This window comes from Choloepus didactylus, chromosome 2 (genome assembly GCF_015220235.1).
Source record: "Choloepus didactylus isolate mChoDid1 chromosome 2, mChoDid1.pri, whole genome shotgun sequence".
Lineage (NCBI taxonomy): Eukaryota > Metazoa > Chordata > Mammalia > Pilosa > Megalonychidae > Choloepus > Choloepus didactylus.
The window spans coordinates 230,767,714-230,790,008 of NC_051308.1; the positions used below are offsets into that span (position 1 = coordinate 230,767,714).

Below are 22,295 nucleotides of genomic sequence, written 5' to 3' on the forward strand. Positions count from 1 at the left end.
TTGCATATGGATTCTGTCTGTCTGTCTGTCTGTCTATCTATCTCAACCTTGTCACTGCCATAAGAACTGGAGGAGGATGGGAGACAACTGGAGCAAAGCTGAGTAGCCCTAGCCAAAGCCATCCTTGACCAGGCAGCCCTCAGCCTACTTACCAGCTGGCTCTAGACAGATGAGTGAGCCCAGATTCAATCAGTCATGCCTGGCTAATCTTAGCAGAACAGCCCAGTCAACTTGTAGACTCATGAGAAACAATAAATGGTTGTTACTTTAAGCCACTGAGTTTGGAGGTGGTTTGTTACATAACAATAGCTAACAGATAGAAAATTCATGATCTGTTATTTATCTATATGCATATATATGAAGTAAACTGCCTGTTCTGTGCTGGTTCATAGCCAGCAGCTATATTTGTGAGTCGTATTGACTTAGTTATGTTAACCTTCCTGATGGGAGAATTGAGTTCATATGTCAGGGTGTAGGCCAACTGCTATAACTCTCCATCAAAAAAATAGAAAGCTTTCATGCAGGCTCCTTTTCTTTTTCTTAGCAATGTCTGTTCTCCCACCTCTGGTTCAGCATATGTGTCTGGATTATCAAAGTAAAAGGTCATGTACCCTTGACCTGGTCCACACATTGGGATATTAATCTTCTGGCAAATCTCAGCCTCCCTGTGTGTCTCATGGATCAGCCAAACTGGAAATGTTAATTTCTGCAGGTGTGTGTATTCTGTTTTTAATACACAATTTTGGAAAATATCACGGTTGTCAAAAAATACGTGTTTTAGTTCAAGATTGTATTTGATCGCAAAGGGAGATGGAGCAGGGGAAGAGAAGAGAAAATGAAGGAATAACCAAATTGCATTTTGCCACATATTGTGCGATCTTGAACAAATTCCTTGGTGTCTCAGAGGCTGGGCTTCCCCATCATAAAATGGAAGTAGCTATCCTTACATCCTAGGATTATTGTGAGGAGGAAATGAAAAGATATATGTATTAAGTGCTTAGTCCAGAGCGTACCCTAAAGTAAGCTATCATGATGATAAGGATGATACGGAGAGAAGAGGAGGGAGTGAAGGAAGAGGATTAAGAAGTAGAATTCCAGCAATCCTCATGCTCTTCCTTTCCAGCCTTGTCCCAGCAGAATGGCCCCCACAAAGAAGGGCAGCGAGAAGAGGCTGTTTTGCCAAGAATGAAGTGATGTACACCATCACCATTCACAGGCACATCCGTGGGGTGGGTGTCAAGAAACATGCCCCTCGGGCACTCAAAGAGATTCCAAAATTTGCCACATAGGACATTGGATCTCCAGTTGTGTGCATCGATATCAGGCTCAACAAAGCTATCTGGACCAAAGGAGTGAGGAATGTCCCATAGCAAATCAGTGTACAGTTGTCCAGAAAACACAGTAAGGATGAAAATCTACATAACAAGCTCTATACATTAGTTACCTGTGTGCCCTCACCACTTTCAAAAACCTACAGATAGGCAATGCGGATGAAAACAAACAGCTGGTTATCAAATAAAATTCTAAAATAACTGCCTTTAAAAACAAAGAATCCCAGAACATTGTTAAGAAAAAAAAAAAAAAAAAAAAAAAAAACTTTGCAGGAAGATTTCTTTCTCCAATTTCATTCCCAGCACCTATGAAGTTAGGCCAGCATTACTGCTCATGGTGTTTGCAAGGTATATAACCAAGGCAGAAGATTTCATCAGTGAGCTCACACAGATAGGTTTAAATATCCTGATGCTTGAGCCCCTAAACTCCCACTTGGCTAAGAATTACTTCTGGGCTGTCACTAGATCCCAGCTGGAAAGCAGAAGAGACTTGTCAACCGGCTCTTTCATCTCCACGATAGCAGACATCACATTTGATGTGATTTATTTTCCTTCCATGGAATTGTATCCACCTGTTGCTTTGCCCTTGGACAAACCCAGATTTATTCCCCGCAGGTGGGTGTGAGGAGAGGCCAGGCAGTGCAGATTCATTTTTAGGGTCCCCGGATGCTGGTAACAGCCTTTATCAATTTGCATGTCCACCTAAAAGAGATGAGAATCAGAGGGGACAGGTTCTCTTAGGGGAGACAGAGTGAAGAGGGAACTCATTTTGAGGGCTTAGTTATTCCCTGAAGAATTCATCCCAAATCCCAGGAATATGTCGGAGTGGACTTCTTGGAGCGATTCTTCCTGGTGTGAACCTCCTTCCAGTTTGGAGGAGGAGGTACGGTGGACGCCTCCTCTTCTCCTTTCTCTCTCCCGCTCCTTTGCTGTTTCTGTGTGTTTATTGCGCATGTGGCTTCGGAATGGATTTTGTGTCAAGGTGCAGTTTGTTTTCTTTCCTTCGAGGTCTGCTGTCTGGGTCCACAGTCAGGAGATAATTTCCTCCTTGGTCTCTCTCCCTGCACACAGGCCTCCCTTCCAGGAAGGAGAAAATGCTGCTTTTCTGCATTTTAAATTTGAGATACTCCGGTGTTTGCAGCTCAGGGGAATCTATTATTGACAACACGATGGGCATGTGGGAGTGTGTGCTGTTACCGTCCATCCATTTGATGAGATTTCTGTGTAACTCCAGGAGGAGGCCGTTTAGAAATACCTCGAAAGCTCTGCACACATTTGCCTCACTTTAAGAAAGGCCACTGCATGAAAAAGCAAAATGACAAAGAACTGTCCCTGTTTTGCTGCATTTTAAATGTTTAGTTTTGCAGAAACTCAATTTATGCACAGTTTTCAAGACCAAGGCTATAATGTAAACTGAAATTTGCTATCATGAAGAAGCTGTCTCTTCTGAGCTCTTGGCTTTTTTAAAAAAAAAAAAAACTAAGCAATCTCTGAACTTCCAGGAGTGCCATGTGGTGAATCCAGGGTCAACCACTGAAAGCGTGATTAGAGCAGTCGATAAGATATAAACTGTACTTATATAATCTCTGGTTGATAAAAGTAAACCAGGAAACACTTAACCACTGTTCACAGCTCTTCAGCGCCTCCTCCCTAGAGGCTCTGCTCTCAAGGGGACGTTACTGCTATTCACCACTGCAGTCTGCCAGTCATGTTCCCCCCACTGCCGAACTCCTAAACAGTGCCTGCGATTCGGGGCTGGTTAGAAGCCATTTATAACTATCAATGGCCGGGCATCTCCAAAGACAATGCTTTGTCCACACTGCCCTGGCGCGGTTGCCATGTTGATGGTTTGTGTGGGAATATGGAGCAGACACTGCCCAGAACACATAACCTCGTCCCAGACCTTGCTATTGCTGTATGACCTCCATCTTGTAGATGGGGACACTGAGGCTTGGAGTTATTAAGTGATCTCAGTTCATACAGTGAAAAAAAACAAGAGTTGAACACAGGTTTTTCTCATGGCAAAGATCAGACACTTCCACTGGACCAGTGGTTCCCAACACTTTTGAGCCTATGGACTCTTTCTAATGGCAAACATTTTCACAGACCCACACATGGTAGTAGTCAGACTCTCCATGTCTGCTGAGATATTGCATAATGACCAAAAGCTACTCTGAATGCAGGGATTCTTTATATGAATCTATATTCTGTGAGTCACAACAGCATCTGCATATGGTCTTAAAATTGTGACACCTGTATGCACAAGACATGAGGCATATTTTTTTGGCCAACAGACATCAGCACATGTGCAGTTTCTTAGGGCCCTCTTGGTTGCCCTGGATCTGTGTCCCCAGCATTGGGCCTCCCCATGCTGCACCCCGAATCAGCTGAAGTGGCTGAGGTCCCTGAGCCGCTTCATGGGGGATTCCTGAGAGATTCCATAAAGAGAGGGATTCCATAAAGGGATTCCATAAAGAGAGCCAGAGTTGGAGCTTCTTGGGAAGGTGACCATGAGCCCTTGTCTGAGGCTGGGGGAGGAGACGGAGGCCATGCTAGCTTCAGAAGACCCACTTGTTATTTCTGCCCGTTGGCAGGCCATGTCATTCCCAGTAGCATGAGTCCCTTGCTTGGAGCAGAACCTCTGAAAACAAGCAGTCCAAGAGCTGAGAGCAATGGTTAAATATTCTTCCATTTACTTGCAACAGAGTTAGCACTGTTCATCTGCTTTTACCCCACCTTCAGAGATCCCCAACTGTAGCAGCTAGGAAGACGTTGTACCAGGAGGAAAAAGGAAAAGAAAAAAAAAAAATTCCTTGCATTTATTCTCAGCATGAAGGTTCATACTGCTGAGTCTCATTGTTTTCTCTTTTTCATTCCACAAATATTTGTTGAGCACCTCATTTGTGCCGGGCACTCTTCTAGCACTGGAGATTCAATAGGGATCAAAAGAGACAACAACCTCAGCCCTTGTTGAGTTTACATTCTAGTGGGAGACAATAAACTAGATTTTTAAAAGTAAAATATGTACATAGGAAGTCAGATAGCCACAAATGCTGTGGAGAAAAGTAAAGCAGGGAAGGGGGCTGAAGGGGACGGCAGGACTGTGTTTTCAGTTGGGTAGATGCTCAGTGGGTGACAGCTAAGCAAAGAGGTGAAGGAGGTGAAGGAGCAAGGCATATGGATATCCGGGGAAAGAGCATTCAGGAGGAACAGCAGGGCAAAGGCTGGAATGTTCTGGAACATTCTGGAACAGCAAGTCCAGTGTGGCTGGAGCAGAGTGAGTGAAGGGGAAGAGTGGAAAGGCCATGTAAGGGTCACGCAGGACGGTTGTAAGAACAGGAGTGACATGATCCGACTTTCCTGAAGTGTAATTTATATACCATAAGACAACCCCATTTTAAGAATGCAATTCAGTGGTTTTTAGTAAATTTACAGAGTTGTGCAATGTGCTAGTTGGAAGCTGTTCTTTTAATCCATTCCTGTGGGTGCAGACCTATTGTGGGTTAGTCCTTTTGGTTAGGTTATTTCAACTGAGATGTGACCCAACCAATTCAAGGTGGGTGTAAGCCTTTACTGGAGTCCTTTATGAGGATAAAAGATAGAAAAAGCCCAGAGAGCTCAGAGACAAACACCCAGAGAAGTTTGGAGAGAGCTTAAAGAGAAAAGCCCCGGAGATGCTAAGAGAAGACCCACAGAAGCTCAGAGAGAGGAAGCCACTGGAACCAGGAGCTGAAAGCAATGAAACCTGGGAGCAAAGGCCCAGCAGACGCCGGGCATGTACCTTACCATCTGACAGGAACACTGTGGGCCAGCGGCCTTTCTTCAGAGAAGGTATCGTCCTGTTGATGCCTTAATTGGGAAATTTTCAGGGCCTTAAAATTGTAAATTTGTAAACTAACAAAATCCCCGTTGTAAAGCCAACCCATTTCTGATATGTTGCATTCTGGCATCTTTAGCAAACTGAACACGCACCCATCATCACAACCCAACTTTAGAACATTTCTGTCACCCCAGTGTGATGCCTCCTGCCTATGGCTACATTTTAAACGGATCACTTCAGCTCCTGTGTTAAGAACAGAAATAAGAGGTGTTGGGGAAAAATGTTTTTATTGCACAAGTGAATGACAAGAAGAACTAAGAGTGGAGGAGTAAAAGACAAGGCTGATAAAGCAATTTTTAAACTACTGGAGTTTTAAAGTCTACTTAGTGCTAAAGTTAGAACAAAAGGCCTCCAGCTTTAAAAGTAAAAATAGGATATTAATAACATACAGAGAATGTTTTAAAAATGAAAAATACAAATGTAAATGCTGTGCACATCTGTAGCTCTTAAACTTGAAGGCAACTGAATGCAAGTTGGATCCCTGCCCTCTTGTCGCTAAAATGTCTGAATTATAAAACCATCTTAATATTTTAAAGTTCAAAAGAAGAGAAGCTGGGATGATAGCAGCAGGAATAAATCCAAATGTGTTTCAGCAAACACTCATTGTCCCTACAACAAACAGGTGGTTAGGTTAGGTTATATGTATATTTATCACGATGAAATTTTAAAGTAAAATTTTAAAAATTGTGGTTAAGTTATTAAAATGTTACATTCCACTTTCTTTTGTTGGCTTTGAAAAGGCTGAGAAAAGTGGAGGCTTTTGCTGAATCCACATTATGATCCCAGAGAGCCGTCGTCTGTGCCCATAGAGGGAGCCTGCTTGACAAAAACCCAGTAAATGAGTGAGGACTTTCTGTATTCTACCTGGAAGCCTGAAATCCGGGATTGTAATGATTTGGACCACATTTTATTTCCTTTCCAGCAGCTTCTACACTTGTCTTAAATCCAGCAGCCGGGTCTTCGCTCCCCTACCACAGGCTCTGCCTCCCAGGAGCCGTCAGGGGTGGTGGGCTCCGGCCCCTAGTGGGTTCTACACGGGGTGGGTTGCGGAGACTCCTGCCGGCTTCCCTCATCTAACAACCGTGCATTACTGAGATCCGGCCACCTAGCTCATCTGCAGGTTTGGCACCACGCAGAGAGCAAAGCCTCTCTCAGAGAGCCTGCCTGAGGGCAGCAAGTCTGAGGACAAAAGGGGAAGGGCCAGTGAGGCAGAGTGAGCTGCTGCACTTCGGAGAGCAGTAAACGTGCTCTCAGCTCGCCTCCCACCCTGGCTTGATTTTGCTGCGCTCCGGACTGGTTCCTGAGGTTCAACTGCTGGTCTGCATTCAAGGTCACGGACAAAAACCTTTTATGCCATCTGTTCAGCAGCCGCTTCCAGAATCCTCAGGCTTGCTCGGGCGGATCAGGGATGCCCTCATCTCACTGCCGGCCGCAAGGGGTCCCAGCCCTCCAGCCTCCACTCCCGTTGCTAACAGACAGTCAGTTCGGTCCTCGGCTCTCCTGCAATGGCACAGAAGGGGCCCTGCATGGAGAGCCTGCCTGCTCCCCGGGAGGGCCATTCTGCTCAGTGGTCAGCGTTTGGCACTCTGGGAGCGATGGTGACAGGGATTCCCTAAGGAGAACTTCCCCTCCCACTCACCTGCCATCTCCAGGCTTGGTGTTCTAATTACTACAAACAGCAGACAGAGTGGCCCCAGGGACCCAGGAACCCGGCAGCTCTGGGTCCCGGTCCAGCTTTGAGTCTCACTGGCCATGTGATCTCAGGCAAGCCTCGGTTTCCTCATCTGCCAAGGGAAGGGGTGGGAATAAAATCTAGTTGGTCTCTAAGGGCCCCTTCAGCCACATAAGCACCTGAGATAGCCCTTACATGGGGTGAGGGTGGGGGAGGTCTGAGTCCATTCTTAATATTCAGCATAAACTATCATCTTACTGAAGTTTTGAATCCTTTTGCCAGAATATTATCTCCCTGGGAACAAAAGGGGGTGAAATCAGAATTCTGTGTCACAGAATCTTTTAACATCACTAGAGGAGAGCTCAGAGAGCTTGGTACAGGGGTTCTCAAACTCTTGTTAGCCTGGAGCCCTTTATTCAGACAAACGGACATGGAAGCCCAAACGGAAAACAGGTAGAAGTGGAGCCACTCGGGTTAGAAAGTGGAGCCCAGAGAGAGGAAGCCACCTGTCCTGTGTCACTAGCTGGGTGGAGCTGTCCCTCCCGGGCACATATCCCAGGAACGACACCGAGCACGTGGCTCCGCTAGACACGGGAACCCAAAACTGTAAGTAAAGGAGCTCCCTGCAGGGAGGCAGAGCATGGGGCAGCAAGGAGGCACTAACTTCTGTGCACTCACCGTGCTGGGTTTTCCCACATCATGACTTAATCCTCCTAAAGATCCTACAAGGCTGGTGCCATTATCCTCTTTCAGGCTCAGGGAACGTAAGTGACTTGGCTAAAGCAGGGATTTGAACTCAGGGCTTTGAGGCTCCAAAGCCCACACACTGACTTTCCTGGGGGACAACAGTTTTTTCACTCGCCGACTCATTCGTTCATTTAAATGTTGAGCATCAACTCAGGGCCAGGTGCTGTCCCACATGCCAGCTATCCAGCTATGAATTGGGCAGCTAAGCATCCACCTCATCGAACCTCAATTTTAGAGAAGACAGTCAAGAACCAAGTGATGCGAGAGCAGAAGAAAAATATGGCGGAGTAAGGGGCTAGAGTGATGGGGTGGGGGTGCCCCTGTCATTGGTCTACAGCTTCTCCAAGTGTGGTCTGCACACCCATCTGAGAGCTGTTTGTTACTAGTTTGCAGTGAGAGCAAATAAATGCTTCCTCTCTTTCCGTACTTTGGCAAACAGTCTATGGACCAGCATTGGTCCACGGACCACACTTTAAACAACCTTGGCCTAAAATATTTCTGAGTCATTAGATCTGTCCCCCCAGGACTCACCACTCTCCAGCAAGCTGCATTCCCCCCAGGGAACCTGTGGCAGAGGGAGGTATGTGTGATGGACCAGGGGCTGTCAGGCTGTCCTAAAGGAAGGTATCCCACCCAAGTCCATGGCCTCTTGTAAGCCTCATGGGTGGTGGAAAGAAATGGTCCAAAGTTGGACTATGTCACTTACTAGCCATGTGATCCTGAAAATGTCTTTGTTTCTCCTTAACTCTAAAATGGGGATAATGATGCTTTACAGGACTAGATCAGGCACATGAGGGGGGCTGGAACTAGCAGGTAGAAGCCCCAATTACTGTGCATACATGTGTGCATACATGTGCTTGCATGTGTGTGCATGTGTGTGTGTGTGTGTGTGTGAGAGAGAGAGAGAGACAGTCATGTCCTCCACCGTGTTGAGAGTGCCTCCCCAGGACCTTCTGTGGCCAGGGACACTGACGCCTTCTCCTGGGTTCTCTCCCCAGATTGCCAAGGGATCATTGAGGACGTCGTCCTGCTAGGTGCGCCTGTGGAAGGAGAAGCCAAGCACTGGGAGCCTTTCCGGAAGGTGGTGTCTGGGAGGATCATCAATGGCTACTGCAGGTCTGTCAAACCTGGCACCAGTAGGGAGGTGGCCATACTTACTGAGCTCCTGTCTGCCCAGGCCCTGTGCTGGAGACACAGATGCTTGAGGCCTGGCCCCTGTCCTGGAGGATCCAGGGACCCGTGGGGCACTGGCCCCTTTGGAGCAAGGCCCAGGCATGTTCTGACTGGGGTGCTCCATCCCCATAGAATCATTGACAACAGGAGGAAAGATCCGGAAAGAGTCTCCCTGTGCCAGGTCAGGGACCAGCTACACAATGTCAGCATGATTGGAGCTGGGGAAGAAGGATGGGGGTGAATGGGATATAAGTCTGAAAAACAGATTGTCCCCAAATGGGAGGTCCTTGAATGCTGACTAAGATGCTTATATATTAGTTATTGGGCAGTAGAGGAAGGGGGTGGGAGCAAGGGGCCCCCAGACTGAACTTCAGGGCAGGGGCAGGTGCTGGGATGGGAGGCTGGCAGGGTTGGGGACGCCAGGCCCCAGCAGTGGGACAGACCCTCTGCCGAGAGCCAGGGAGCCTGGGAGGGAAGCCATCCTTGTTTGGGGTTTGAGAACGAGGACTTGGAGGGGTTTTGGCCCAGGCCATGACCCAGACGTTGGGGAAGGAGAGAAGATGAAGGCCACCACTGACACCTCAGGAGAGATGGCCTGAGAGGATGACCGTCCCCATCCCTTCAGCCTCGAGATGCAGCAGAGGATGGGGGCAAGCACACGACCTGAACTCACACAGCCCTGGTCCCGATGCTGGCCTGTTTCTTCATCAGAAAAAGGGGAATAATGGAAGTGAGGCCCTTCCCTCAGGGCTGTGACGATGGTTAAATGGTACACAGATCCTCGGGGCACGTGGCGCCCGCTCTGTGAATGACAGATGATGCTTCTATTGTTACCGGTTTATGGGATATTCAGTCAATGAGCTTTCAGGGGGCACCAACCTCGTGCCAGGCACCGTGCTGGGGCTTCAATAGGGAACAAGACCCAGAGTCCAGCAGGAAGGATGGTCAGGAAAACAGGCAGCCCCAGGCAGGTGCGCAAAACTGATCTGCAACACCAAAATCCAAGACGCTCGGAAAACCAAAGGCTTTTCTCCTAAGTATGGCACAAAACTTGCCTCAAACTGATGAGAGATGATGAATCAATTTTACTCCTCCGTCTGATTATGGGTGAGTGCCTAGGACCCTCCCCTCCTCAAATTCACAGGGGAGTATTATGAGATAACAGGATGTGCACAGGATTAGCTTTCTAAAATAAAAAAATTAAGAATTCTGAAGCACAGGCCCCAGGGATTTTGGATAAGGGTCCTGTATTTTGGGTAAAAGGTCAAGTGCAGAATGCCCACCAAACATAGGGCAGAATCATCCAGAGAAGGTAACATTCTAAGCCCAGATCCAAAGGACAGGTTTGGAGTTTAAGAAACAGGTTGGGTGGCTAGTTGCAGGGAGCAACAAAGAAAAGGAAATTTAAAAATGACTCCAGATGGGAGGTGACTGGGAGAATGGTGGCTTCATAAACACAGCTCACAAATAGCAATTAAAAAAATAACCATAAGGCAGGTCTTGCTGGGGAAGCAGCTGATGAGTTTGGGTCACAAACGTGAAGTTTCTAGCAAGCGGCTAGAAATGCGGGACTAGAACTCAGAGAAATTAGAACTGGGGTGAGGCCCACGGGATCATCAGCTTCCAGGTAACAGCTGAAGCCCATGGGACAGGGGAGATGTTTTGAAGGGCAAAGGGTAGAGAAGTAGAAAAACACTGGAGTCCTAATTCTGAGGAGTACATTTCAGGGTGGGAGGGGAAAATGTGGCAACTTCTCCCTGTGCAACTCAAAATCATCCAAAAAACCTTGCCCGAGAACTTGTGCTAGGCACTGAGAATACAAAGGTGGGTAAGATGAAAGAAACTCGTGTCTAGTGGAAGGGGCAGATACAGGAACAGGCAATTATTTTAAAAAGTAAACATGCTGCTAGTATTTTATTTTTGATACTATTGCAAATGGAATTGTTTTCTTAATTTTATTTTCAGATTGTTCATTGCAAGTATATAAAAATAAAATTGATTTTTGTATATTGATCTGTTAAAAAAAAAGTAAACATGCAATAATGCACTGGTAGTATAGGCAAGGAAATCGCAAATATTAAACTCTTACCATGTGCTAGAACCCATCTTGGTTGGAATTATCTCCTTTAATTTCCCCCCAAACCCTATGCTATTAGTATTTTTAATCCCATTCTACCTATACAGGCAAAGTAACTGAGACTCAGAGAGGTTGTCCACCTGCCCAGAACCAGAATATTCTGCTAGAACCAGAATATTTATCCCAAGCCTGATTACCATGGATGGAGGGCTGTTGGGCCTCTGCAAGAGATTTCCTCCCTTCCAGGACACAGTTTCTGTGGGATATTTTATTTAAATAAAAAATTCCAGACATTCCGCAGGTCTTTATTGAGTACCTGTGTATATGCCAGGCCCTGGGGACCTCTTTACCGTAACTCTTCCAAACTAGAAGTCTCCCCACCTCCCTCCATTCTCCACATTGAACAAAACAGACTAAAATCCCTGCCTTCGTCGCGTTTACATTCAGATCTTATTTGTTGAGAGTTTACTCTGCTACCAACCCAGCGCTCTATGCAAGAGGATTAGCTACAGTGTGAATTTCACACACAGTAAAATTTTTGGTCCCAGACCATAGTTTTCAGCTAGCTTCCTCCCCTTGCTTGCAGTTGGTGTGTGCTCAGACAAGGCCCTTTAACTTTAATTTTGATCTAAGCCCAGCCACCCTAAAGTAGGACCCAAAGCTGAATGGAATTGATTTGAAAATTTTTTATGATTTTGATAATTTACCCCACAGTAACAGTCAAGTAGCTCAGATTATTCAGAGCTAAAGGTGGTTTTTAGCCATGGATGGGAGTCAATAACCAGGACACAGAAGTTCAGCCAATTATTTTGGCTCTATCACTGATACTAAGCTGAGTTCTTAGAATCAGAATATGGTAGAAAGAACAAAGAAATAAAAGACAGAGAGCCGCAATAGATAGAATTCATGCAAATCACTAAAGAAAATGGCCAAATGATATCTATACACAGTCTTCAGAATAAATACAAATAGTCAATAAGTGTTTGAAAAGACACCCAACCTCATCATGAATAAGACACATACAGATTAAAAGCAGTACGATACTATTTGTCGCCCATCGGATAATCAACATTTGAAACATGATTGGCATTCAGTGTTGGCACTGTCTGCACTGCTGGGGGCAGTTGGGTTTGATAAATCCTTTTTGGTGGGCAATTGGCAGTATATATCAAAACTCTAACGTGCCTATTTCTGACCCCACCAATTTTGGCCTCTAAGATTCTAGGGTACAGGACACTCACCCACGTGCCCAGTGAAGTATGCACAGAGGAGGCCACTGCAGTTCACTTACGATGGCAAAAGACTCAAACCACCTAAATGACCACAAATAGGGGAACAGTTAAGGAAAAAGAAAAAAAGTGAGAGCAACAATTTATGCTATGATCCCATTTAGGAAGAAAACATTTCCTACATGTACGTAACGTATATATGTACGTCTATAAGTGCATAGAAAGGTCTAGAAGGATTGTAACAAACTGATAACAGTGGCCACCCATAAGAAGTGGACAGGGATTGGAAGTAGGGGGTGAAAGAGACTAATTTTTTAAAGTAAGGTTATTTTTAAAAGAAAGAAAAGAAAGAGAAAGGACAAAACCTTTGGTGTCAGACAATCCTGGTTAAAATGTGTGGTTTTAGGCAAACAACCTCTCTGAGTATCGGTGCCCCCACCTGTAAAATGAGAATAATAGTCCCTCCTGCACAGGGGTCTGGAAAGATTAAGTGAGATTGGGTCGCAAAAGGGCTGGTATTTAGTGTCCAATAGGGTTAGCAGTTATAATTATCACTACTGTGCATATTTGTATAACACATGTTTTTTTGGTACTTTTCATAAACATCAAAGAGGAAAAATTAAAATTGCATATGCACAGTATGAGAACAGCAAAATCTTATTAAACCCATCTGTTCTGTTGAGAACCGGAGGCTAATAATCTTGGTTTTCAATTATTTTGTGAGATCCTAGGCCATCTCTCTAGAGAGAGAAAGGAGGAGGAGGAGGAAGAGGAAAAGGAGGAAGGAGGAAAAAAAGGAAGGAGGATATAGAACCAAAAAATGACTATACCTCCTTGGTTAAAGTAAACACCAACCAGGAATTCCTATCCTTGACCCCAAAGGCCATTTAGTTGCCCATGAACCTACTTAAACATGGGAGGGGGCAGAACAGGGCGATTCAGGCCAACACCACCAGACCATATATACACATTTATAGATTTATAATTTACATTACTAAAGCTCTTTGCAAATCGCTTTGTTTATTTGAGCTCATCATGAATCCTGGAAACCAGCTAGGATGAGTATTACTGCTCCCTGTTGAGTTTCAGGGAGGAACTGAAGCTCAGAGAGAGGCACGTGGCTCCCCAAGGTCACACAGCAGAGCCAGTCATTGGAGGGTTTCATTCTGGGCCCTGGAGGAACTCCTTATAGTCCAGGGACAGGACGCTACCACAGGCAGGTGTCCATTCCAGGTGCTGTGCCGGGAGAGGCCCTGCTCCAAGTGGCTCAAGGCCCAGCGGGCGAGCCATGACTTTCAGCCAAGGGTTCAGCTGTGTGATTCGTGCATCAGCATCACCTGGAGAACCTAATAAAACACAGATTGCTGGGCCCCATCCCCAGGCAGTCTCTGATTCAGTGCGTCCACAGTGGGGCCCCAGAATTTGCTGTTCTAACAGGTTCCCAGGTGATGCTGATGCTGCTGGTCCAGGGACCACACTTTCAGAACGATGATTTAGAGACGTCAAGGACTGGGGCTCAGCTTAGGCCTTGTACTGAGCCTGGATCTCTCAACAACAAGCACCCGTTAGCCCCCTTCCATCCCCTTCTGTGCACCAAGCCGTTTCATACCTTTGCTCCCGGGATGCTCACAGACTGAGGGAACAGGGCAGTATGCCCAAGACAGTCTCTGACCCCAAGTCTGTCCCCTCTCCTGAGTGCAATGCTGCTTTGAGGCTTGAGAGATGTGGTGGGGAAAGCCGCTGTAACTTGGGCTGATATCTGAGTCTCGCGATTAGACAGTAGGGTGCACTGCGTTGGCCTGGGCCATATACAGCCAAGCGGTTTACCGTCCTTCAGTATAGAATATTTAGTTTTATCCCATATACATGTCTTTTTTTATTATTTTGCAAACCCATAGAAAAATTGAATGAACAGTACAATGAACTGTATCCCCTCACTCAGATCCCCCAAATGTAAACATCTTGCCACACCCGCTCCATCTACACATACATGCACACACACGCACACCTTTCCTTTTCATCCAGTCATCCCAAAGTAGACTGCAGATAGCCTGGCCTCCACTCCTAAGTGTTCCAACATTCATCCCCCACAACCACCATCTGCAAAAGAAAATCAACATTAACTCAGTAACATCTTCCAATGTACAGTCACATTCAAGTTTTGCCATTTACCCAAGAGTCATTGATAAGTAGATTTCTCCCCCCAAACCAGGGTCCCCTCTAGGTTCACATCCTGTGTCTGGCAGTTCTGCCTCTTTCAGAACAGTCCCCCCTTCTCCCTTGTCCTTAGTGACACGAACCCTTGGGAGAGCCCAGGCCAGTTCTGGACTCATCGTTTCCTCCTGGTTACATTTGGGGCAAACATTTCCAGCAAGGATGCCAGTGATGTGTCCCTCCCACTGCCTTGCATCAGGAGACGTAGCATCAGGTGTCCATGGCACCGGGGACCACCTGATTCATGGGGTGAAGGTGGAGGTCTTAGTCCATCTGACTCTCCACTGTAAAGACACATTTTTTCCTTTGGTAATTAATGAGTAATATCCAGGCAACACAGACTGACTGATGATCCTGTCCCCAGCATCTTTTCCCTGATGGGTTTAGCATCTATTGATGATCTCCAGTTGATGATCATCAGGGGAGGCATTTGTGCCGTCTAATAGTTTCTCTGCTTGAGAAAGCTGAAAATACATGAAGAAAGAGTTGGGGATCCATGGCTCAAGAAGCAGCATGGCGTGGGGGTACAGACATGGGCCCTGAGGCCCAGCAGATGTGTTCTCCCACCCTGGCTCTGCCACTTGTTACCTGTCTGGCTTTGAGCAAGTTGTTTCATCTGTGCAGCCCCGGTTACCTTGTCTGTGAAATGGAGCTGACCGAGGGTGACCAACTTGTTCCAGTTTGCCTGGGACTTTTCCAGTTTTAGCACAGAAAATCCTCCATCCCAGGCAGCCCCTGGGTCCCCAGCAGACGGGGTGGCTGTTCACCCTGTCTCACCTACCTCACAGAGCTTCTGTGAAGATTAAATGAGAGAAGCAGATAAAGTTGCTGACAAATAGAAATGATGGACAGCTGGGTCCAGAGCGAGCCAGCCTGAGAAAGGGACAGAAGCGATGACCCCGGGGCAGGGAGAAGGAAGACAGCCTCCTAGGGGCCTCCCCCGATCGCTAATGATCAGGTCAGGGGTCAGCAGACATTTTCTGTAAGGAGCCAGACAGTAGGTACTTTTAGGCTTGGGGGACCACATACGGCCGTAGTTTTTTTGTTGTCTGTCTGTTTTTACAACTCGATAAAAATTTAGAAACCATTCTTAGCTCCTTAGAAATCAGGCAGAGAGCCTGATTCACCCACAGGCCTGGCTTGCTAATCCCTGCCCAGGGTCAGTGCTGCTTATACTTGAACGTGTGCAGGAAAATCACCTGGGGATCCTGCTAAAATGCAGGTGCAGATCCAGGTGGTCTGGGGCAGGTGAGGCTGCATTTCCAAAGGCTCCCAGATGACTCAGATGCTCCTGGTCCCCAGACACACTTGGAGTAGCAGAGGCCTACAACTGCACTGTCCAGTATGGTAGCCACTGTGGCTATTTTAAATTTAAGTTAAAACTAATGAAAATTAAATAAAATTTAAAACCTAGCTCCTGGGTGGCACAAGCTGCATTTCAAGTGGCTCCGTATTGGACAGTGCAGGTCAGGGGCATGGTGGGGGTGGGGGCAGCTGACCTTGGTATTGAGAATAGCTGCCCTCTGCTGAGCCCCTACCGGGTGTGCCGGGCACTTTTCACACCTGTTATCATATAAAATCCTCATGAGCACTGTCTGGTGCTCCCAGTCACATTTCACAGATGGGGAAAGTGCAGCTCAGAGAAGTGTTGTAACTTATCCTGGGTCACCTGGCTGGCCGGGATCCAGGCCTGTCAATCCAGCCAGTCACCTGCCCAGAATTCATCCCAACCTACCGCCTCCCACCCTCGCTTGGACACCTCTGCTCTGAACTCCACACACAGACCATGGGTGGGAGTCACTTACCAGCCACAGCGACCATTCTTCAGCAAATTGGTGTTCAATCACATTAGGGTATTGGAGTGACTGACACCTCCAATAGTCATCCATCAACTCATTCATTCATTTGTTCATTCAATAATCCTTTGTCATAGCAGCCATGTACCAGAGGTCCTGCCAGGTGCTTGGGATTCAGCAGTGATTAATGCACAGTCCTCTCTGAAGGAGCTCCCCACCTAGGGGAGGATATGCAATGAATGCTGCAAAAGGAGCACGTCCCAGCACAGAGGCACACGAGGAACGAGGTATTCCTACTCTCAGGGTAGAGAGTTCAGGGAGTACTCCCTGGAGGAGGTGACATCCCAGCTGGGTTTTGCAGGAATGGATAGGAGCCTACCAGGGAGTGAAAGAGCAGGCCCAGCAGGAGAGACCATACCACACATAAGGGCCCAGAGCATACAGGTAGGTCAGTGGTGATGGAGCAAAAGAGTGAGGCCAGGGGGAAGCAGAAACAATAAGCACATCTGATGCTTCCTGAGCACGCAACCTAGCTCTATGCCTGTGCCATCTCAGTTAGTGCTCCTGCCAACCCCGGGAGGAGACTGAGGCTCAAGGTTAAGCCCAAGGCCACACAGCTAGTAACTGGCAGAGGGGACTTGAACCTGGCATGTGTGATCGAGAGCATGGGCTCGTGGCCACCTTAGCACAGATGGAGAAGGGTCACGAATGGTTTGCTCAGCATAGTCAAGTGGATATGGAACTTTCTGCATATAAGTGTTCCTCTTCTGTCCCTAAATGTGTATAAATAAGTGTAATTGACATTTTATGTAAAATTTTGTCATAATTATAACAGAAATAACTTGGTAGGAATGAGGCTGCCTTTGCTATTTATAACTATCTATACTGGTAACATTTACAGACCATCCCCATACACAGTATCTGATGCATGTAAGTGTTAAGATCAGTTCATTAAAATAACTTGACTTGCTCTGAAATAAAACTCCCAAAAATCTAAGTCAATCTCCCTTTTCTTCCCTTCGTCATCCATCCTTAGAGACAGTGCTCCTTGGGCCCTCAGTATTAGGATAATTATAGGAACTGAGCAGTACTGTTCTCTGGAGAGTTGAGGAATTTTCTAGATGAGAAAGCCGGCAGGCAGTCAGGGAGAAGGGAGGTGTTTTAGGAATACCACGGGGGCTCAAGAGCAGGGAGAACATCACATTTGTCCGTTGTGGGGGGGTGGGAAGCCTGATCTTGGGGCTGGAGTGGAAGGGACAGGAGTGAGACGTATTTGGGGGGTGGGAGTGGGGGTAGAATCGGCAGGACTTGGTGGCAAATTGGCCACAGAGGGAAGGGGGCTAAGACATGCCCCTGTTGGTTTCTGCTCAAGGGACTGCACAGAGGGTAGTGGGGAAGGAGTCATGGGGCTGGTGAGCTCAGTTTGGGATACTACAGGAGGGTCTGTCCTGGGCCCTTCAACTCTGGGCTCCAGTCCTTCTAGCAGCTTCCAGGGTGGCAGCACGCATGTCCCCAAGTGGTCAGAGACCACAGAGGATGAGATCTGGGAGGCAGCCTGGAGAGCATCACCACCCCCAGCACCCAGGCAGTTGAGGCACCTGCCCGTGGGCACACGGAGGGTTACGGCAGGGCTGGGGCTTGAGCTGGACCTCCTGATTTGCTGTGCATTCTCAGCCCACCATGCTGGGGATGGAGGGACAGCAGGGAGGGCTCTTCCATCAAATAAGCAGATATACAAAAATAATGGGTCAAGTTCCCATGCAAACCAGCTTCAGAATTGGGGAAGCCAATTCTGGGGGACAACCAGATATGGTAAGTTGGTTCCATGTCCCAGGCAGGAGGGAGAACAGAACTGACCACATGGTAGATTTGCTGAAGCAGAGCGGCCCAGACCTTGGATGCCCCAGCTGACCCCGAGGATGAGATTCAGGGGTTCAACAGGGGGCTACCTCATGGGCCCTCAGACCTGGACAGTGCTTGCTGATTCGGAGGAAGTGGGCAGCAGAAGGCCTGGGGTAATTTTTTCTGGATAGGATGGAATATGTGGTTGGGGGAAGGAGAGGCTGCATGGAACGGGGCTCCCAGCACCCATGCAAGGCCACCCACACCTCTTCAGAGATGGGTGGTGAGAGCAGGAAGGGCCTGCAGGCCAGACCAGGCCTGTCCTCAGAAAGCAGGGCTTGTCCCTCCAGCTCACGAAGCGGTGACTGCCTTGGTTTCCTAACTGCTCTGACAAATACCACACAGTGGGTTGGCTTAAGCAACAGGAATTTATTGACTCATGGCTTCTGAGGCTACAAGGCTTGCTTCCTTCCAGGGTGGGTAGCTTTCTGGCTGGCCAGCAATCCTTGGGTTCCTTGGCTTTCCTGTCTCGTGGTATGTCTACCCCTTTCTCTTCCAGGAGGCTGTTGCTTCGTAAAGCCTCCAGAAATGGGATTAAGGCCCAACCTCATTCAGTTGGGCCACACTTTAAAGATAATATCCTGAAAAGGTCCTATTTACAGTGGGTTCACACCTGCAGGAATGAATTAAGATTATGTTTGCTTTGTTTTTTCTGGGATGCCTAATTCAACCTCCACAGTGATGTAGACCCCGAGTTCCACCCCACGGAGCCTGGCTGTCCCCACCCCTCCTGGTTCTCTCCCCAGCCTCCTCCCGCCAGGGGGACCTCCCCGCTGTGTTTTTGTCCTTTCCCACGGAGCCCCCGACCAGCCACCCCTGGGAACTGGGAACCTCTTCTGAGCAACATGTGGACTTTTGGAGAACTTTACCCAAGTTTTCTCACTCATTCATTCACTAGATATTCAACTAATGAGTGCCTGATGCTGTTCTCAGCTCTGGGGACCCAACTGGGAGCAAAACAGACAAAAACCTTGCCCTAGTGGAGCTAATGTGGCGTCTGCCCAAGATGGTGGCCATGGGGCCACATGCTCCCAAGGTGCCAGCTGCTGCCACTTCCACTGTCGTCAGTCACCACGGTGCATCGGGGCCCTGGTGTCCGCAGAAGCTCCAGGCCCTCTGGACTTCCCGGGAGGCAGGCGGGCCCACCCTGACCTCGGGCTCTCCGGAGCTGACACCCCCTTCTCTGTCCACAGGGGAGACTGGCTGCTGAGCTTCGTGTACCGTGCGTCCTCGGTGCGGCTGCGCGTGGCCGGCCTGCAGCCTGTGCTGCTGGAGGACAGGAGGGTGGAGAACGTGGACCTGTCCTCGGTGGTGAGTGTTGGCCCAGCCCCCGGCGAGAGCTCTGTCGCCAGGCCCTCTGTGCTTCATGTCTGCTCCTCACACAGCCTCTGGGACTAGCACTGTGCTCCCCACCTCACAGATTGGGAAAACGAGACTTAGAAAATTTCCTGGCACCCAACCACCAGGCACCAAGACTGGGTTGAGCCTCCAGAGCCCCTGCTCTTGCCCCTACATTATTGCCCCGTTGGGATGGTCTGTTTCTCCTGGAAGTAACCAGAAAAACCAGAGGGTGGAGGTGGAGAGATTCAGCTTAGACCAAAAGCAGAAGCACCCGGTAGCCAGGCTGTGAAACGACAGAACTCAGAGCCAGGGAAGTGTGTTCTGAGGATTTGCATCGCAGACGGAATCGTCTGGGGAGTTAAAATAAAATGCAGATCTCGGGGCTCCCCTGCCCAGACCTTCTAAATCAGCCCCTGGAGGTGGAGCCTGCAAGTGTGCCTTTTAACAAACTCCCGAGGATTCTTATGCATCAACATGATCAGGCTGGACTCCAGATGGTCGGACGGGCCCGCCCAGGCTGTACAGAGCCTCACCTACCTGTCTTTACCTCTCATGGGGGGGTCATAGCTCCATGGCAGGACACTTACTGTGTGCTCAGCTCTGCATTTGCATCCCCACAATAGAGATGAGATCACTGAGGCATAGAGAGGCCAGGGGACTTGCCCAAGGTCACAAGGCTGGAACGTGGCCGAGCCAGGACTGGGTCCCAGATCTGAAGCCAGTGGACCCAGGCCCAGCTTGGGTGGGCATGCAAAGTGGTGGGAGACGTTCCTGGTAGCAGAGGGGCTGAGGGAGCAGCAGCCATTATATCCGCAAGCAGCTTCCAGCCAAGGGAGAGCCTCCGGGTATGAGGGGCCCATGGGAAGAGGATCTCTGGTTTCTGTGAGTACATCCTCGGCCACTGTTTATCAAGTTCCAGGCACTGCCCGAGCGGCCCCCAGTTTCTCCGGATTCCATGTAAAGGGAGCCTGAGCTGGGCCGTCCTGCCTGACAGCAGAAAGAGCAGACCTCTCAATGGACATCCGAAAAACCCCCAGGGCAGGGGGACTCTGATGGGGACTCTTGACTTCTCCCTTCTTCAGCATCAGTGGCCACCTGTCTGATCCCCCCCACTCCACCACCACCTCCCACCGACCTTGATGGTGGACAGAGCTCAACACCTCCACTCCCCCAGCACAGCCAAGGCTGGGCCATCATGTATAGGGAAACTTGATCACCATTTGAAGATGACATAGGGGAATTCTAGCACACACAAAAAACTTAAAAACAAAACTATTGGGCACTGCTGCCCCTGAAATCCATGGGCCTACCCCTTCCCAGGTGCCCCTAGGCCTCTCGCACGGGCCTCCACGTTGCTGGACCAAATCATCCTCGCTCACACCTTCTCTCTCCCAAGCTGCCAGGGCCCCAACCCACAAATCCTGACCACCTGAGGATCACACATGAAGCTGCCCTGTGCCTTCCTTCTGGTGCTGGCTGAAGAAAAGAAGTGTCTAGACTCATCCACTCGTGAAACCAATCATTCCTGGTTAAAGAGACGGCTTTCCCAGGACAGACATGAGTTTCTCCGTGGAGAGCTCCAGGAAGCTTTGTGGATCATCTTCATCCCTGATACATTTCCTCATCTGATGTAAACCTGACAACAGCCCCATCTAGTAGGGTATAGGTACCCCCTGTATCACCAATGGGAAACTGAGACCTCAGGCGTGAACTCAGCCGGAGTCAAAGCTCTGTCTGGGAAGCCAGGTCCAAATTGTGGGCCGCCCACTGCCCTGCAGAGTGAGGCAAGCTGGCGAGCAGGATGGGATCCCACAGGGCTCGGAGCTGATGCCTCCTGACCCACATCCAGAGGGCTCTGTCCTATTTGAGGGTCTCTGGACCCTGACAGAGGGAAGGGGAGCAGTGACTTTGCGTCTCCCCACCCCAAGAGTCTCCTCTGCCGGAAGAATCAAACGTAAAAAAGGACAGCTGCCAGTTCCTTTTACATGAAATGCCACAAGGTCCAGTTTCTGCCCAGGGAAACCCCTGATGAGACACGGTAAGAGGGACACAGCTTTTGGTGCCAGGGAGACCCGGCTCAGAATCCTGGTTCTGCCTCTGATTTACCAGCTGTGTGACGTTGGACCAATTACTTAACCTCTCTGTGCCTCAGTTTCCTCATCTCTGAAATGAGGGAGATCATGTACCTTCCAGGTGCTTGGCACGTGGTTGGCTGTCATTTTGCACCAGCCCCAGCCTCTGCTGCCCCCACAACCACCTTCAGCTCCTTTGCCTTTGGGACCAGCAGCTTCCATGCCCTCTCTCCCTCTTCAGACTCTCATCCTGCCAGCTTCCCAGCTCCTGCCTAATAATAGCTCTTTATCACATTAGGAGCACATCACTGAAAGCAGTGCTTTCCTCTTCTGGGTAATTATAGGTAATTAGCATTGCCTTTGTGCTGCCCTCCTGTTTTCTTTGGAAAATCTCGCTGGAGGAGAGGTCGCTGGCAGAAGGAGAGTTTTCTCCCCTGCTGGGCCCTCGGGGCAGGGCCCTTTGTGGTCCCAGGCATCAGTCACCTGACCCCAGACTTGGCCCGTGTGGCTCCTGATCAAGGGACAAGCCTGAGCCCGAGTGGGCAAGGTGCTGGCACGTCTCGCAGGCAGGCTCCGGGGTGAACGAAGCAAGGCCAGGCTGCCTTCCTGCCTCTCAGCCTCTCCTGGGTGAGGACGGGGTTGTGACAGGTGGGGTTTCTGCTACCCCAGAGCTTCTGAGGGCCAGAGGCAGAGCCTAGGGTAAACTCTTCCTTCCCAAAAGAAATGCCAGTTGGCTTCTAGAATGTAGCACAGGGCTTGGCACAAGGTAGATACTCAATAACAGTAGTAATAATAATACCAATAGCCAGCATTTCCATCCCAGGCACTGCTTTACATGCTTATTACCTCATTTGGTCCTCA

General features: G+C 48.7%; 1 protein-coding gene across 6 annotated transcripts in view; it reads left to right on the forward strand.

Annotated features, from left to right (window-relative positions):
• TMCO4 (transmembrane and coiled-coil domains 4) overlaps positions 1–22,295 on the forward strand; it is a 105,767-nt gene that overhangs the window by 79,020 nt on the left and 4,452 nt on the right. For all 6 annotated transcript variants that reach the window (XM_037828335.1, XM_037828332.1, XM_037828333.1 and 3 more), the window contains 2 exons: positions 8,629–8,746; positions 19,215–19,332. In XM_037828335.1, the coding sequence (XP_037684263.1) occupies positions 8,629–8,746; positions 19,215–19,332 (236 nt within the window). The remainder of the gene's footprint in view (positions 1–8,628; positions 8,747–19,214; positions 19,333–22,295) is intronic.